The following is a 17,925-nucleotide window of genomic DNA, read 5'->3' on the forward strand; positions in this document are numbered from 1 at the left end:
AAGTCACTTACTTACTGGGGACTATCATCATTACATCATTTACGCAACTTGACCAACAACCCAGCTTGACAATGGCTCTCATCCACCTCGGCGCCGTGACTGCTCTACTTGTCCTCTTGCTTGGCATCTTGTTCCAACCGGGCCCCGCCCCGCTGCCGGCTCCCGTGCCGGAGCGGGATGAAGCGGCACTCAAGGTTTGCGTCGCCCTGCGAAGCCTCCAGCAGCTTGCGCCCCGCGGCATGGGCCGGGCGGAGACGCCGTTCCAGTTCCTGGGCCTCAGCCCGGACGAGGCGCCGTTCAAGCCGCCGCTGAGCTCGAGATATCTGGGCCACGACGTCCAGGCGCAGATCGAAGACGCCGTGGTCGCCGCCGGTGTTCGCGTGAGGAAGACGCTGTGGGCGAGGCTGGAAGTGAACCAGCGAGACTTGAACGCCGAGGCAAGGATCACCACGAGTCATCTCGTCTCCGACATGCTGACGGACGAGGCCGCTCGTCTCCTGTATCTGAACACTATCCACCCTAAGATTGGCAAGTGGAACAAGGCCGTTAAGGCTGTTAATGGGATCTGTGAGGGCATTATTGAGACGGGCTGGGGTCTTTGAATGTGAAGCGGGCGGCAAATGACGCCTGGAGGGAGGAAGATTGGTAGTTGATCGTTTACATACATAATATGTAATAGAGACGTGTGAGCTTCTATAGTAGACTTAGTCGAACTTGGTACCTGACATGCCCTTTGGAAAACCAGACTCTGACTTTTATCCGCGCTGTTCATAGAGAACTTGTCTTGTCTATGCCTCTGTCTTTGGAGAGGGTGCTGACCTGGCGAGCCTGAATAGCAAACCTCGGCCGCATTGCTTCAAACAGGAGGTGCCTCAGCCCTACTAACAGGCTTTAGTCAGCCAGTCTGCTTGAGTACTAGAAACTCTTGCCAAAAAGTAGGATGGGCAATGATGACGTGCGTTGCACCTCACGATTGTTCCTAGGGAGGTCTGGGCCTAGCTAGCCCGCCGTCTCAGTCAAAGCCCAGAGAGTGAGTAGGTATGCAACGAAGGAGAAAGATGTTTCGAGAAACCGTGAAACGAAGCAGGCCGAAACAGACAGAATCAATCTGAATGAAACGTGAGTGAGAGTTTCTTTCTTGAAGTCCTTTTGGTCTGTCTTTTCTTGTCCTTTGTCTTGTAACTTGCAACGGCCTACGAAACGGCCCATACTACACACACATCAATGTATTATTCTGGTCTGTTTCTCTGGCCTCGACTCGTCTCTGGAAAAGAAAGAAGGAGGGATCAAACACACAAGATACAGCGACAGGTGAATAGCCAAGAGTGACCGGCTAACGCTAGAAGTTTCAAGGGCTTCCGTGCATCTAGCTGGGGAACGGAATACAAGACACGCTGTTGCCTTTCAAGTTATATGCTGGACTGGGACCCTCTCCTATTTTTTCGTGCTTAGAGATATATGTTCATACTCATACAACACACCTTATTCATACGTTCCCTCGAAAACCAGCAAGAGGCACCTACAGTCACGCAATACATCGAGGGAAAGATTGCTGCAGAGCCTAGAGATAAGCGTCACTCCCGCTATCAGAAACCAAGCAAGTAAGCAACCCCCCCCCCCCCCCCCCCCCCCATTGCCCCTCTCTTCAGTATTGGGTTTATTACCGGCCTAACTGAGCTGTTTGCAGAGACAAAAGATCACTTTTGCAATCGTGTGTCCACCGACCAAGATGGGAGAGAGCAGAGTCGACCGCCGCCAACGCGCCCGCATGATCCACCGGTTCTCCAAGACCCTTGAGCAGGGCGTTGCAGAGCTCACGCTGCTGGACGAAATCGACCCGGACCGCGAATATCTCAAGCACCTCGGATGGTCGGATGACATCCAGGACGAAGAGGACTGGATGGCTTCCTGGGAAATGAAAGGCCGCTTCAAACAGTATCTCAATGCAAACCTCAAGAAGTGGCGCACTGAATGGGTCGACAAGGGTAAACCCAAGGAGGACAGGACTGAGAGCCAGGCCGAGGAGGAATCAGCGCCAGGCCAAGAAGCTCCTACTGCTGCAGATGCAGGAACAGCTGCAAAGGAGTCTGGTCAAGCGGCGACTCTCCATCATCCTCAAGAGACTACAACGGGGAGCGTCCAGAAAGTGCCAGAACCGAAACCCAGCGAGCCTGCAACAGACTCGAAGCCTACAGAGGGGCCTGATAGTATTCCTGGCAGCTTCCCACATGCACCGCCGCCGCCGCCACCTACAACCCTGTTCGATACCTCGTCCGTTGCAGACTATTTGAAAATTGGTCGAATCGAAAAGGATCATTTTGATCCAGCTCAACGACAAACCAAGAACCTCAAGGCAAGCACGCCGCGGCCGCAAGATGAAGACACAGTCATCGACAGAGGATTAGCAGAACTGGCAGCAAGGATGACCATCTCGGCACCAGAGACACAACGATCAGTCCCCTGCATATCAGACCAAGCTTCCTTTGAAGGAAGACATCAGGAACCCAAAAGACCAGCAGCAGCACTGCTTTCAACTGCTGAGGACCGGCAGAGGTTTCTCGACTGGTACCGCGACAACTACCACCGATCAGAGGCTAAGAGATTCGGTTACATGTAACAGCAAAAAGCATACAACAACAACAAAAAAGGCTCACAACGCCTGCATCTATATAGAACACGCGAGGGAGGGCTGACATAGTAACAGGCTGCGAGGCCTCATTTTACATTGAAGAAAGATAAACAAAACACGTTGATGATCTACTCATCCTCCTCTTCCTCCTCCTCGCCCCCGCGCCCGGCCCGAGACTGGCGCCACTGGCTAGTCTCCGCTATGCTCTTGACGGTGTAATCGCCAGCAGCAACCGTCAATGCCGTCTTGGCGGCATTCTCGGCAGTCTCGAGAGCAGCTTTCGAGGACGGGGGAGAGGGCGGCAGAGGGACGGAGGGGACTGGACCGGACGAGCAGGGCACAAAGCTCAAGCTTCTTCTGGAGCAGAGATTTGTTGGCCTCGTCCTCCTCGACGTCGGTTTGGGTGGCGTCGGCCGTCGGCGTCATCGATGTCGCCCTGGTAATGCTCCGTGATGGAGGCGAGGAAGCTTGGGGCCTCGTCCTCCATGGCGTCGTCCAGGGCGTGGCGACCCAGCTCGTCGACTTCGTCGGACGAGAGGCGGCTGGTGCGGCGGCGCTTGTTGCTTCTGCTTCTGCTGCTTCTGCTGCTTCTGCCGCTGCTGCTGATGTTGGCGCGGGAGGCCTCGTCCTCGAGGTCATGCTGCTCCTACTCCTCGGCAGTACGGCCACGCTTCTTGGTGTTCATGGCGACGGTGGCGGTAGCTGCGACGACACAAGCGGCTGCCGTGTGGCGAAGTTCTATAGTATTCAAGTGTTAGTTAGCACCATATTCTTGAAGGTTGTTGCTAGTATTTCTTTCTTATGTTGAGAGGTGTAGAACACGGCTTGTTGAAGCGAAGGCTGGTTGCACTTATGCTTGACGGCCTCGGTGACGTCGGCCACTTTCGGGACCGGGGCGACATGGTCGGGGGCTGGGAGCAGCATGTGGCGGGCCAGCATCTTGGTGCGGATGGCGGCGGTGATGGTGTCGGCGTCGACGGGCTCGTGGCCCTTTGCGTTGCGCAGGCTGGAGATGGCCTTGAGGCTGCCGGTGGAGGAGCACACGGCCGGGCCAAGCACGAGGAGGAGGTCGACGGGGGCCGCGAGGTCGAGGGCGGCCTGGGCGTTGCGCATGCGGGCGGTGCCGTCGGGCTTTGCCTTGGCGGCGGCGAAATCGCGGGCGAAGGCGTGCTGGAGATAGAGGGAGAGCCGGTCCCTGTCGACAGCATCCCGGAGAAAAGCGGGCCAGTCGAGCAAGTGATGGCGCCGGCCGGAGTGGGTCCCGGCCCGGTGGACGGCGTTCAGCAACCCACCACTGCAGGTGTAGCTTGTCCCAGGTCTCGCGTAACTCCCTCTCGGTCACGGAGATCTCGCCAAAGCTCCTGCTGAGCTGGCCGAGGAGGTGGTAGATGTCGGGGTGGCGGCGCACGTTGCTATTACTACTACTCAATAGCTAATAGAGGGAATAAGGGCAGTATTTACAGACGCTCAATAACTAACATAACATTGCAGTTATATCATCCACTTACTCTCTCACTGAAGTTGTCCTGCCTCATTATGGGGGCGAACGGCGGTTGCTATGCTAGCATGCCACGGACTTCTTACACCGTTGCATTGCTTCAGATACTTACCCGTTAATTGTGATGGAAAATGGACGCCACAGAGATGCGGCAAATTGTCTGAGGAGACGACGACGACGGGATCTTGCTACTCCGAGACAAGTCCTACCTGAGTGTGTTGTATGTAGCCTTAAGCGTCGTTGGTCGAGGCTGATCTTTTGGCAGAGAGGCATCACCTGCTACATCCAACTTCAATATGTCTGAAATTTCGATTCTTGTCACATGCTCCCATGTATGTGTTGGGGCGCTAGGGCTTTATGTCAAAGCTCAACAGGATGGTTACGAGAAGGATCTTGGTGACGCAAGTACAGATAGTGGTTCTGTGTCACCTTCAAAGATCTCGGTCGCGGCGTGTTTCTTTGAAGCAGTCTCGTCTTTCACCATCTATCGTCTGTCGTCTGTAGCGTTTTCCCTCTAGAAACCTGCCAGCGCAAATTACTGACAACAAGCGCCTAAGGAAAGGAAAGAGTCATTGAACAGTGAAGGTGTTGGCACAAACTAGAGGTTATTGGCGGTTCGATCAAGCGTGGTGGTAGCCTCACTTTTGGTGTATTGGTTTAGAGATTCGCTCCGGGTCGTGTCGGCTGGCCATCCCCCACTTATTCAACCACCAGGATCAATCATACGTATTCATTACCAGCTACTAATTACATAGGATACCAAATTATCTATTCAACCTGCGCAATTGCCTTGCTGGGCGGCGGCAAATCATTGTGAAGTCGGTAAGGTGATTTGACTTAGGAAAGTAGATGAAAGCTTGCAAGATGGAGAATGGTGTCTATGGGGATTAGGCCCTGTTGTTTTGTTGCGTCCTATTGTCCGTTTTGGTGTCTGTGATTGTCCTAGCCTTAGCTGTCCACCAGTGTCAGTTGCATGCAATCCAGCAAACAACAATAGCGCTCCTAGTACGAGTCCAAGGCGAAGGGAACGCGGCGGGAACGCGGCGGGAACGCGGCGGAACGAGGTGCAGGGGCAGGTTCATGTGGCGGGTGAAAAGGCTCTCCAACTGATTGGGGAACGACCAGGGGCGAACCGGAGTATCACTTCAGGGGCTGGGCCAACACGAGAGATCGTCGTCATTGCTGCCACGACTACATATTTTGGTAGGGTCACAGTGGGAAGAAGAGCGGTAGACAAGGGTGGTGTGCACAGACAGACTCAGCAGGTGCAGGAAGACGACGAGGTACAGGCCTAGCATGCGTCTGCTGCAGGTGGTAGTGGTGCTTGCAGTGCTGGTGCTCTGCGTTGCAAACTGGGGTTTTGGCGTTGGCGGCGGCGCCGATAAGGGAAAGGAAGAAGGAAATCGGCTCGACATTGCGTAAAAGGCGTAGCACGGGTGGTGCAGTAGGACTTGGACGTCTGTATGGAGAGGGTCGGCCATAGGACTTGACCGCCATGAGCTCCGGCGTGAAGACACAACTTCGTCGCCGGGCGAGGCTTGGAGGTGTCGTCAAAGACGAGGCAGACGGGCTGAGTGTGAGGGGACCGAACTCTAGGAGGTCGTCGTTGGAATTGGGCTTGTCGTCGGACTCGTACTCGCTTTTGTATTTGATGAGGAACTTTTTATCGTTGTGGTCTTTGTGTCGCCAGCAGCGGTGATCGATTGCCTGTCATCAAATCCGGCATCGTCGTTCTGCTGTGCATTGGGATGTAAGACAGATGGAAAAGATGGGCAGTTGAAGCGCTGGTAGTGATGGTTGTTATTGCTAGGCATGTCGATAATGTAGTGTGTAGGAAGCGGGAGTGGATCTTGGTGGTGGTGGTGGTGGTGGTAGAAGGGTGTGGGCCGGCCTTAGGCAAGCCTTGTTCTTTCTATGTGGGCAAGTGGCTGACACTTGCCAGCAGTACCCTACTCAGCCACAGCCAAGTGCCCAATCCATTGTCCGCATCCAATATCCAACTCTGGGTCTTGATGACTCAGACGCATCCAGACTCTCTGGGTGATGCTGACTCAGCCCATCAGTTGGGGCCCATGCCACCAAAAACGATACGCTTGCTTACGTAGCCAAATCGCGACCACATGTTTCCATTCAACCCCCCAAATGCCACTACTGCCTGCTCACATCTCCCCTTCCGAAGCCCGGCCATGGTTCCGTCACTTATGAGTCAAATCTAACTGCTGCACGTGGTACTTGAAAACTCAATACCATGTTGCTCTATAGTTGTTTGGTATCGTATCAATCGTTCCCATCGTTTTTAGCAGCAAGGCCAAGAGTGTGTGGAGTGGTGACAGTAGTTGTAGTGACAGTAGCGAGAAGGAGATGGGTTTTTCTCGGCTGGTTGAAGTTTGTCTGTGTGCGTCCAAAGTAAAATTCAATCATTCAAGTCATTTCATTCTGTAGGAGTGAAAAGAGACGGAGAAAGCCTTACTCCCCATGTGACGCAACGACACACGCAAGCCAGCGCCTTTTACTTGCACATGGGCTGCTCACAGGCCGAACGAATCGTATTCCTTCTCATCTCGCGAGATTGGATCCCCTGACTGCAAGATCATGGCGGAAATTTGGGTCGCCAATGCTGTTCCGTGTATTGTCGGAAGGAGATCCGGTGCACAATGCGCGTTATGTAGCGAACAGACATTTAAATGATTGTGTGTATGTGTGTGTGCTTTTTCTTTCTTTTCCCTCTTAGATGTGCACGAGAGAGAAAAAACACTGAAACGAGCTCCCTAGAGGCAGAAAGGAGGCAATTAGGCAGAGCACCTTCTTGCTGAGAAACTACGCGTATGTAATTGCCTGATTCCACACGTGGACACACCCAGCTGCACTCCTCTACTAAATCTGCCAGCTCCAGAAACACACGCAGCATACATCACGGATGGCATCTCTAGAAATATGTCAGTATCTGGAGCTCTGGGCTGTGAGTCTTAAATCCCCCCTTCCTAGTAAAAGACGAAAGACTTTCTCTCCTGCTGCATTCTTATCCCCGCAGCTTCTTCTAGCCATTGCGATGCTTTCTGTCTGTCTGCCTGTCTCTCATCAATGTCGAGCCAGAGGCCCTGCGAGATAAACTTGTTGTCATAAAGGGCTGCAAATAGATATAAGGATCATGGATTGAAAAAATGGCATGAGTTAAGTAAAATAGGTAGGCCTTCCTGCCTCTAATCTACATGGCGCGCGGAGCAGCGGTCGCTTGGTGCCAAACGGGCCCGGTCCGGCGCCGGGGACGGATCATCTATTGTTCCAGTTCCGACGGTCGGATCAGCCGCGGTGACTGGCCGGCCCAGCTCGCGTGAGCGCTATTACGACAACATTTGTACATTGAGCACGGTTTGGGCGTCCTATTAGGCGTTTGCTCTTGCCGCTTAGCATCAGTGAGACTCCCTAAGAGGACAGAAAACAAACAGCCCTATAACATCTCTCCCCGTCACACACCTCGCAAGTTGCTAACACAACATTCCATCATCCTCATCTCATCCCGGTGTGCTCCCCTTTCCGTACACACTGAAGGACACACGACAGCTGCACGCAGTACGCCTCCTCGAAATGGTCGCAGAACAAGGTCCTATATTCCCTTAGCTCTTTACCGTATGCCGCCTCCAAGTAGCCTTTCTCTCTCAGTTACCTGTCTCCCTGGACCATCCCGCAACAATTCGACATAATTAATCCTGAGCTCCGCTGAAAGCTCACTCGCGCAGGTGATCTGCTTGGCGAAATCACTATGGGCAGAGATCTATGGCATACAACGGGTACACAAGTGCTTTGAAGATGTGCGCAAGCGCATCCCAGTTGCATTTGAGAGAGATCCCTGTCGATGGCGCCAGACACTTCCCCAGCCAGCACTCTCAATCACTGCACTCACAAGAGGCAGTACGCCTCTGCGCTTTTTGACAAGCTTGTCGTTGGAACTAGTCTATCCGGCGTGGAGGAGATGTGGTTCTTTGAATGGCGCAGCACGAGCAGCCCGATGTTATCCAGGGCATGCATTCCAACAGCTCCGGTGCTGTCAACGGCGACGAGAGGCAGGTCGAAGCTAACAGTCTCAACGGCAGCGTATCAGAGACGGCGGCGGCGAGAGCTTCAGAGACGAGGACAACTACGCGATGATGTTAACACCTATTAGTCATTTCACACCCTGCTGAGCGACCCTAGACGCGTCTTGGGACTGTTAGAAGGCAGACAGAGTATGCAAAGAGGCGCCCCAACATGGCTTTCTCCACCTAACCCTAATGTATCGAACTTGTACAAGGCTTGAGGGATTTTGTCTTACATTCCAGACCAGCTAAGGTTTGACAGTACCCTTGTAGTGTTGTTCTTAATCCCCCTTTTTCCTGTTTTTCTCTTCTAGTTTAACAACTTCTCCTAAACGCTATTGCACACCTGGTTCTTCAGCAAGTTTCATATTTTAAGCCAAAATGTCCTCCCCTATTCTTTAGTCCTATTGCCATCTTCCTATTCCTAGTTACAGATTCTGTTCCTTGTCCTAGAGGTACGGAAGTTCTTATAAATGCTAGTTTAGGAGGATAGAGACAAATGTATTATTATCCTTATTAATAGCAGCATTTTTAGGTAAGAGTATTCATCTCATTAGATCTTCTAAACTTGGTTGTTGTTATAACGATAGAACAGAGAGGCCTAACGAGAATCCTTTGCGACGTTAATGGTGATGAAGCGGTTTGAAAGCTTCTGATCGTCTGGCAGTTAGTGCCTTGCCACCTTTAGTCTTAAAGGGGTTGAGAGTCCAGTTCTTGTAACATGAGTAGCTGTAAGCATTGCCGTCATAGAGAGCAGAGAAGGATGGCCACTTTAGCAGCTGGAAGAAGAGAGTGAAGAACATGGGGCATTGTTGACAAAATCGTGCTACTGAGTTGCAGCCCTTTTCTAGCTGTTACGTGCAGAACCTCTAGCTACGCACCTTGAACAAACAACTGGCTACATAAAGCGGAGGGGGTATCAATGCTATGAATTGCAATACGCTAACAAATGCTTAAAAAGGGACACTCCTACCGACCAGGAGCAGGTCCTGCAGAAGCAGCAGCAAGAATGCAGCACGCACACCTTGTTGTACTACACGGAAAAAGCTGTTCTTGCTCTATGCCACCCCTGTTTCTATCCCCCTTTTCATCCTAGCCCGCCTAAACTTGGTAACTGTGTAATCGAGAACAACCAAGTAGGCACAGCACATGGCGTATTCATCGTGAAGATTCCGTCTTAGAGGCTCGGTTTCGACCTCGGGTTGGTGGGAGAGGGCTTCCCACATGGACAGCGAAATGACACCGTTTTCCCGTAGGGCCACCAGGCTTCCACGAAGCACCTGGCTATGCAGCGATGACGAGCTGGACACCTTGGCTAAGGGGTCCTTGACTTGTCCGAGTGCATCGAGGAATTGTCGAAGCTTGTCTCTGACATCTCTTTCGTGTTCTCCTTCAGCAGCGGCTGCTGCGACCATGGCGGCGGTTTGCAAGGCGGATGCGAGACTTGTGACATGACCTTGGTGGAGGCTGGAAACCACGGCGGCGAGTCCCGCTAGTTGCAGGCTGTCGACATCGGCAGCTGCTGCACGTCTGATGTGCTCGGTCAATGCTGAGCCTGCCGATCCATCTCGGAGAAGATCGTGGTAGGTCCTCCGCCGCCGAGCAAAGTCCAGAACCTGACGAGCGCGGAGTTCCCGGTCGTAAGGGACGGCCAGACCGATCGCCCGCAACTCTGGCGGCTTGAGCGAAAGGTTCTGAGACGTGAAAAGGCACTGCGAAAAGTAGATGCGTTCGGTGTCGCTGTCGACCAGGTCGTCCAACTCACCGCCGTCGACAAGTCGTCTAGCAAAACATAGTGCGAAGACGCCGCAGTCGGAGTCGTTGCGCTGCTGGGGGCACTGTCGAAATGTTTTGTTACGTTAGTGACAAGACCTTATCGAAATATTTAAGTATTGGCCAGACCAAAAGATGGCTTGGACGCCTGCCTACCTCAACTTGCCGCAGCTCAATGGCCATGTTGTCTTGGGCGCAGGCCCATCGCAAGAAGGCCTTGACTCGTTCTGCACCGGGACGCTTGGTGTGTGCCGGACGCAACGAGTCATATTCTTCGAGCACGCCTGACGCGCGCAGCCAACGAAACAATATCCAATGGCCGGGCTCGTTGAGAAAGATCAGCACCTCGTCCTTGCAGACGACCTGGCCGAGGCGTAACTGCAGTCTGGCGCTTTTGGCTGCACACAAGACAAGACCGTCTATTACCCCGACCCTAGTGGATGTGAAGCGCTGGGAGATGGTGTGTATCACTAAGTCGTTTACCCAGCGCTTGGGTAGAAGCGTGACGAGGCTAGCCATGACAGGCTCAAGCGCTGTTCGCTGCACGTTCTTGTTTGTCGTCTTTACTTCAGGCGATGGTGAGGATAGCATTATCCTCTTGTGCTGAGCCTGAGCTGATATTTCCGAGTCTGAATGGTAGCCTGACTTTGGCAGTAGTCCCAGTCCCGAGGTTGAGAGGGATCTTTTCCGGAATCTCCTTAGCACAACGCCATCGCTCTGCAGCTTCATAGGCGAGGAATCCCGAGTTGTACCAAACTCCCCTAGGTCGGGGTTGAGTTCGGGCTGCAGCTTGAAAGACGAAGCGCTGTCGACGGGGGAGGCCGTCGGAGGTTGGCTACGCCTGCCTTGCTCGGGGGCGTTGGCGGCGGAGGTGTTGGCGGCTGCTAGTTGTGAGCTAGATTCTTCCAGGATGGTGGATAGGTCGTTGTGGAGGTTGTCGGGAGTTTTTGCCAGTTCCAGAAGGGAGTCCTCGTCGTCGGTGCTTAGCTCGTCACATTCCCCGTCCATGCCATCATCGTCGTTCTGGCTCTCGTCCGAGTACGCGCCAGTGGCGGCGTCAAAGTCTCCATGGCCAAAGGCAGCATCTCTTACAGGACTGTGTAGTTGTGTGCTGATGCTGCGTTGGTGCTTCCTCACCACCCTGTCCTTGTCGCCGTCTGAGCCGCCAAAACCGACCTCTTCTTGTCCAAGGGGAGCAGCAGCGAGGAGCTCAGCGGTTCTACCCAGCTCCGGCTCCGACTCGGGCTCCGGCTCCGGTTCGGGTTTGGGTTCGAGTTCGAGTTCGGGTTCGAGTTGATTTGTGCGCTTGGGCACGACAGATAGGGACTCGGCGGCTCTGGGCTGTTGTCGGTTCCAGATGTCGGGGTTGACTGGCGTGGATAGATGAGGTGTCAGTCAGTAGTTCATGGAACAGCAGGTGCGTAACGACCAGGTAAGGAAGGAGAAACGAACAACTCTGGATTGCGAGACGCATTCTGGCCAGGTCCTTCTGGGTGCCTTTTCGCCCAGGCCCATCTGTCGGTGTTTCCAGGAAGCGACTGTAGAGATTGAAGACAGAGACGCCAGGGTGCGACTGTTGAAGGCTGTTGAGGGCGTCAAGGCAAGGCCGAGAGGATGTGATGGTGGTGCCGAAGCAGAATATAAACACGCCGAGTGTGGTCTCCAAACGAGCGCAGACGTTCTTGCAGCGACGTGCGATTTCCGGACGTAGTCTATTGATTTCCTCGGCGTAGGAGGTGTTGGTCACGAGCTCTAGAGTCTTGCTGTGGACATTTTGGAGCGCCCACGGAACGAAATGTTGCCCGATGAAAGCGGGATCGCGGAGGAAATCCAGGCGTAGCTGCGTCCAGAGGACCAAGATCTCTTCGCGCTGATGCAGCTCCTCGCCAAGGAGGTTGAGGCGAGTAAGAAACGTTTGGACAGTCATGTGGGTGTGACGGACATGTCGATTGACTTTGGGGGGGGGGGGGCTGACTCGATGGGGAGGATTGACTCGATGGCGGGGGTTTGACGCGACCAACAGACGAACAATGCGACGCAACGTGACGAAGCCCAGCGCGGTGTCACGTGGGTGGAGTCGCGGGGTCAGGCAGTACCTTAAGCCTAGGTGGTGTTGGAAGATGGATGGGGCTGGGTACCTGCCTTTTTTGCTGATAAGTCAGGTTGTTAGCAGTTGAAGGGTCAGGCAGGCGTCAGTGGTAGAAAGTTCGGCATAAAATGCCCGGCTTTGGGCATTCTTTGCCCAGGTCACCTGATGAAATCGGGTGAGGAGCGCATGGACCGTTGTCAGCAGCGCAGGATTCCAGTCCGTGCGTCAGCGTGCGCAAGCCATACAACACGCACTCGATAGCTAGCCACCTTTGCTGTGTCTAGCCCCTAGGGCCCTCAACGGCGATGCATTTAATACTAGGTACGTCTTCCTTTTCACTGTTAGACTCTTCAGATTGGCGTCTTACTAATTTACGTCAATTCGGACATGCAAGATAGAGTGACGTTATTCTCCTAGAGGCTGATCTCATCTGTGCATCGTGAAATGGGTTATGGCTGGCAACGCACGTCAGCTGCATCTCAGCAACCGGCGCCGGTCACCACAACACCCTCACCACAACTAGGTCATTAGGCATGTTCAAGTCTACCAAGTCCGCCTTTGTCACACTAACCACTACCACCAGCTTCAATCAACCACACCAGGCTCGCCCCCGGCAGTCCTTCCCCTGCTTTTCTCCTTCCTGTAGCCCTGAGCCGAGCTCGACTCCGCCGCCGTTCAATTAGAGCGGCCGGCCCTCCACGACGAAAGGCGCCAGGGTCCTCGGCAGTTTCCTCCGTGACGGCCTTGCCATTCCCTTTATCCTCCATAGTACCTTCCTCCACGGCATATAATCTTCGCCTTTTCACCTGTAGGCGAGCCCTGAACGGCACGGCTGGGAGCCGTCCAACGGCCAAAGTTCGTCAGGCCTTCCAGACCCCTGCAAACAGCACTCCTGCCATCTTTGAGGCTTAGCAAGGCGTTAAATATTTCACTATTCATTATCCCTAGCGTGTGGTGAGCGAGCGCTCTCATTTTGACCCTTGCTTGCTCTTGTTCGGACGGCGACGCCTACAAGAGACATGTACTACTGATGGACGGCGCCAGGATTCTACCTCAGCAGGTACACAGGCCGGCGCTTCATCCTAATCTAGACGCAGCTGACTCTTACAGGCCCTTTTGGGAAGCGCGAGCAGATCCGGCGCGATATTCTGTACCCTTGAGCCCCTCGCCTCCCGAGGCAATCGACGCAAAACGAGTGATGCCGCGGATTATCTTGTACAGGCAGGCGCGCTTCGCCACAGGTTTGCACGACTGCAGGCTTCCCCAGTCACATGGCTGAGGCATGCAGTACATCTCATGCGGAAAAAAAACGACAGGCGCGCCAACAGACTCTCGGAGCTCGCTTCATGTCCTGGACTCGGCGATGACAAGCTCTCGGCCTAGTATGAGACGGCGACCCCCTCCCTCCTGGCGGGAAGATGATGCCTAAGCCAATCTCCATCAGCAGGCTGGCAGTCGCACGCAGCGGCACTGGAACCTGCACTTTAGATGGCGCCCTTTTATAATATACACTGCAATCGACGCCATTTGCCTAGAGAGGGGGACAATAGCGCCAATTCATAAACCTCCTGCACGTCACAGTCCCTAGGTAGCACCCTATGAAACATTACGGAACTGCTTTCTCCCTATGAATCTCTCCTGGGCCGTTGTCATAATATCCCTTCTTGTTCTTCTCTACCAGCATGTCCTCTGCGCCCTCAGCAGAAATGATCATCTGCCCTTTTGGAGCAGCCACGCCCGAGGCGAGATCCAGCCAGTTGCAGCGGTAGGAGGCCTACCCCAATACATCCAAAACAGACTTCTCCATTTGGGCTGCAATACTCTTTTCAACGCACCGGCAGCTTAATATGTCAAGTCAGATCTTCGACACTAAAACCCGAAGCCTACACGTTTGATAAGTGTTACGTGACAGCAGCGCGACGGGCCGGCGCGGCAATGCAGCCCGGTGGGTCTTACGGTGGGTGGAAGTGACGAGGTGGGGCCGCACGGATTCGGCTGTTATTATAGGGCCGCTGGATGTGGAGACGAGCGATGAAGACGCCGCCGGTCAGGGTTCCTACCGGTCCGTCTCCGTACGCGCCGTGGTAAGGCTGCATTAGCTCAGCTATCGTCAAGCGCACATTTGGAGCCCATTGGGACTCAGCTTACCGGACAGCCTGCAAGATAACTGTTAAATTGAAGGTTGTTATGCACTTGAAGCGCTTTTCGGAGGTGTTTAGAGATACAAGTCATCTGCCTAAAGCAGCCCTGGCTGTTTAGCGACAATGGAGATTCTACTGCAGGCTTTACTTAAGATACACAATATGAACGCACTAACTTGATCCCTGTTACTTTTGACAATGTGTGAAATTCGAAAGTTCCGTAAGTGAAGAATCTGCTGAAATTCGTACGAGGCTCACACGCCTCCATTTTTCTTGCGATGTTCCTAGCCCAACTAGAATATAAAAGCCTGGCCTCCTCGATTCTTTCCTGCGGTCGACGAAACAGGCCCCAAACCAGATTTCGAATGCTGGGTTCCTATATGCTCTAATCACTAGTATTTTTGATTAAACATTCCCACTACAATAGTAACAAATATATCTTTCCTTTAGAAAAGCGGAATAGAGTTGCTTACAATGCTGCTTGGAACAGAAGTGTAAATATTAGATCTGACTCTGTTCTTAATCTACGTCAACTCCTACACCGATTGTTGCGATTTTCGGGGCAACGGTAGTCTATTAGCAGTAGATAGACTGTTCTGGAAGTAGGGAGGCGGAGATTGAGACTGTGTGGCGAGAAGACCATTGTTATTTTGAACTAGGATGAACCTTTGCTGGACTTGGACATTGCGGCGCATCTATGCAACCTTGAAGGCGAGAGGCATGCGCAAAAGCTGTTTCTCTGTTTCTTGCAGGGCGTGAATGCTCTCCACAACCACGACGAAGCTCACACGAGCAGCCTGAACGTATGTAGCAATTAAACTAAGTTGACTATATATAGCAACTGTCTTTCTCTTGGAATCACTTGCTACATACAGGTCGTGAGAAGAGCGTTGGCGCTGGTGGCACAGAACTAGGTGGTTCAAGTGCAATCAACTCACCCAACTGCTCACCTTGCTCTAGCTGCTTTATTACCTTCTCAGGTGAGGTTTTTGGTGAGCTGGGTGAGCTGGATGAGCAGGTGCATAAATCCGGGGCGTTTGTTATTAGCGTGTTAGTGTAAGTGCCAACCGTTAACCGCCAAGCACGAAATAGGACGTACACAATCCCCAGGCCAGGTTTTAATTTGCTGCTCACACGGGTGTCGCTTGGCCGGAAATAGCATAACTATGATAAACAGAAAACAGAAAAGACACCCTCATGGGAGGTAATAATAGCTTTGCGGCCTAGGTTTTGCACCTCTCAGGTTTCCTGTGTTTTCACATTTGCAAAACTACCTCCATCCTACAGCTAAGGAAGCTCTACCCTAATCCAATCGCTCCAAATGCGCCAAACCCCTGATGATGTTGTGGCTGCGGCAAAAGCGAGAGGTTACAAGAGAGGCGCTCACTAGGAGCGAGACACCCAAACAGAGCTAGAGAGGTACGGCCCAAACACTGTAGCTATGCATAGAACTGTTCTGGATTGTTACGCTATGTGAGTTTAGTGTTAAATAACTACTAAGGCTGTTTAGCTAATATTAGCAGATGGCAATAGGACAAGCTTTGTAATGAGGCAATTAAGTCAAAAGCAAAAGTACTAGATGTTGACCTCACCTGCAATAGTGTATTACAGTGTAGTGCCCCAGTTCCTGGCTTAGCTGAAACAAAGGACTTTTTCCAACCCTATATCGACTCTAGTGCCGACAAGATCACTAAGAATAGGAAAGCATCTATTGAATCGATAGTTGCTAGAGCGGAAGACTTTTTCTATGCATTTGCCTTTATTACAGGAACGGAGACAGATAAGGCATAGAACAGCAAAATTTATTATGTATGTACTGCTGCAATAGTGCTGGCTTTCTTTTCTAACTAATTGAACTGCGTGACAGTGGATGAGAAATGTCCTTACAAAAGAAGGGATCCTTAAAGACGTTAAAAAGCCTAAGTATAACCTTAGTCTAGTTGTTCTTTAATGTTGCTCCATCTGTCTATTACATACAGTGTTTTCTTAAGTAGCAAGTTAATAGTAAGTATTAAAACTTATTACTCTATACATCCTACCTCTTGCTAATTAGACTTGGAGTGATACACTAAGGTTAAAAGATTACAGTATATTAATTAATTAGACACACGCATCTTTGGGGCTACTTATGTAGCTGACTGCTCTTTAATGGACGGCTTAAGTGCCTTTTTAGGTCAAATGGTAGATTATACAGCCAACAATTACTTCTAAGGCCTTAAGAAGTTCCGCCAATAAGGCGCCCCAACTATTCTACCTGCTAAAATAGAACGAGACTTAAGCAAAAGAAAAGAGGTTTTACTTCTTAAGCAGCAGATCTCAGTAGCTACAGATGAAGATATTAGAATAGAGCTTACCAGTTCACTTTAGAGCGTATTACGTCAACTAAAGGCTAAGGCTCTTACAAAATACCGCCAGGAGTGGGTTCGGGAGCGCCGAGACTGGAAAACTTTGACAAGAGGGAAAGTTGCCCCTATTTGCCCAGACAAGAACGGTAATCATCTTACCGCCTTCATACCTGAACTAGATCGCACTGCGAAAATCATAGTTTCAGGCAAAGAATGCACACGAGAAGCTATTCAGGACCTTTAAGCTCTTGCATCTCAGGACTTTACAATTTTGTATTACCCTAGGGAGAAGCCAATCCAAGGCTAGTGCCACTTTTGCAGCACTGACATAAGCAATATGTAAGTAATAGCTAATATGTATAATTCAGCTAAGACTAATATTTTGCATTAGAGAACTAAGATGCTAAAGCTATTATACTTACTAATATTATAAGAAGCAGTTAGCTATTAAGTAGTAAGTTTTGCAAACTAGCTTACAATACTATTATAGTCTATTATATTAGTAGCATTTGTAATTAAATAATGCATTTGTGTGTAGTTAGTAAGATTGCTAGATTTTATATACTACCTCTAGCTAGAGCTAGCTAGGGGGGGGTAGCTTTACAAAAAGACTGCACTTTATATATATTTAAATATTTAAATAGCTTTAATTAATTAGTAATAATAATAGAATACTACTAAAATAATAATTTAATACTACTATAGCTGCAGTTAGTAATATAGAGGAGCTATTTTTAGTACTACTAGTTAATAGTACTTAAGTATATAAGGCTATATATATTATAATTATTATTATAATACTATTAAGAAATTTATTTACTAGTAAGCTATTAAGTAGTTAAATAAGAATTATTATTAAGTAGCTATTACTATAAGTAAAATTAAAATTAATTATATTAATAATAAAGAGGCTAATTATAGTAAGTAAAGTAATAAAGAAAGTTGTAGAAAGGTGTTACGACCCGAATTCGGTTGGTGACTGATGCAGCCTGGAACGGCCCCTGGCGCGAACAGCAGGGCAGAGAGACACTCACGTATGCAGGCGCACGGCGCAGGCCGAACAACGGAACGGAAGAACTAGGGAAGGTCACGTGATGGATCAGTTTAGATCGCTAGTGATCCAACATGATCCTGCACTCAGGATCAGTGAACCACTGAACTGATCCAACACCGAGGATCACCAACAACGGGAAGTGATCCAACAACAGGACACTAGGATATAAGGACATTCATTCCACACAACGTAGTTACCTTCCATAGCTCTTCAGCAATCAACTTCGTGATTCACTCTACCATAAGTGACTCTTAGATTATCCTTCTGTTGTGACTACGACAAGTTATCTACGCCTCGAGTATACGACTGATCACCGCATCCTC

General features: G+C 51.1%; 5 protein-coding genes across 5 annotated transcripts; 2 read left to right on the forward strand and 3 right to left on the reverse strand.

The window, feature by feature from the left end:
* Positions 1-71: 71 nt before the first annotated feature.
* CH63R_14596 (uncharacterized protein) lies at positions 72-602 on the forward strand (the record flags this gene model as incomplete). The annotated part of the gene is made up of 1 exon (XM_018309570.1): positions 72-602. The coding sequence occupies one exon, from the start codon at positions 72-74 to the stop codon at positions 600-602; it is 531 nt and encodes a 176-aa protein (XP_018150542.1).
* A 1,127-nt stretch (positions 603-1,729) lies between these two features.
* CH63R_14597 (uncharacterized protein) lies at positions 1,730-2,617 on the forward strand (the record flags this gene model as incomplete). The annotated part of the gene is made up of 1 exon (XM_018309571.1): positions 1,730-2,617. One exon carries the CDS (start codon positions 1,730-1,732, stop codon positions 2,615-2,617), a length of 888 nt encoding a protein of 295 aa, XP_018150543.1.
* Positions 2,618-2,757: 140 nt separating this feature from the next.
* CH63R_14598 (uncharacterized protein) lies at positions 2,758-4,164 on the reverse strand (the record flags this gene model as incomplete). The annotated part of the gene is made up of 5 exons (XM_018309572.1): positions 2,758-2,948; positions 3,023-3,275; positions 3,395-3,799; positions 3,922-4,041; positions 4,138-4,164. 5 exons carry the CDS (start codon positions 4,162-4,164, stop codon positions 2,758-2,760), a joined length of 996 nt encoding a protein of 331 aa, XP_018150544.1.
* A 1,172-nt stretch (positions 4,165-5,336) lies between these two features.
* Positions 5,337-6,249, reverse strand: CH63R_14599 (uncharacterized protein; the record flags this gene model as incomplete). Its single annotated transcript, XM_018309573.1, has 2 exons — positions 5,337-5,834; positions 6,229-6,249. 2 exons carry the CDS (start codon positions 6,247-6,249, stop codon positions 5,337-5,339), a joined length of 519 nt encoding a protein of 172 aa, XP_018150545.1.
* Positions 6,250-9,258: 3,009 nt separating this feature from the next.
* CH63R_14600 (Ulp1 protease family protein) lies at positions 9,259-11,900 on the reverse strand (the record flags this gene model as incomplete). The annotated part of the gene is made up of 3 exons (XM_018309574.1): positions 9,259-10,038; positions 10,130-11,343; positions 11,426-11,900. The coding sequence occupies 3 exons, from the start codon at positions 11,898-11,900 to the stop codon at positions 9,259-9,261; spliced, it is 2,469 nt and encodes an 822-aa protein (XP_018150546.1).
* Positions 11,901-17,925: the final 6,025 nt, after the last annotated feature.

Source organism: Colletotrichum higginsianum, chromosome 12, assembly GCF_001672515.1.
Source record: "Colletotrichum higginsianum IMI 349063 chromosome 12, whole genome shotgun sequence".
Classification (NCBI taxonomy): Eukaryota; Fungi; Ascomycota; class Sordariomycetes; order Glomerellales; family Glomerellaceae; genus Colletotrichum; species Colletotrichum higginsianum.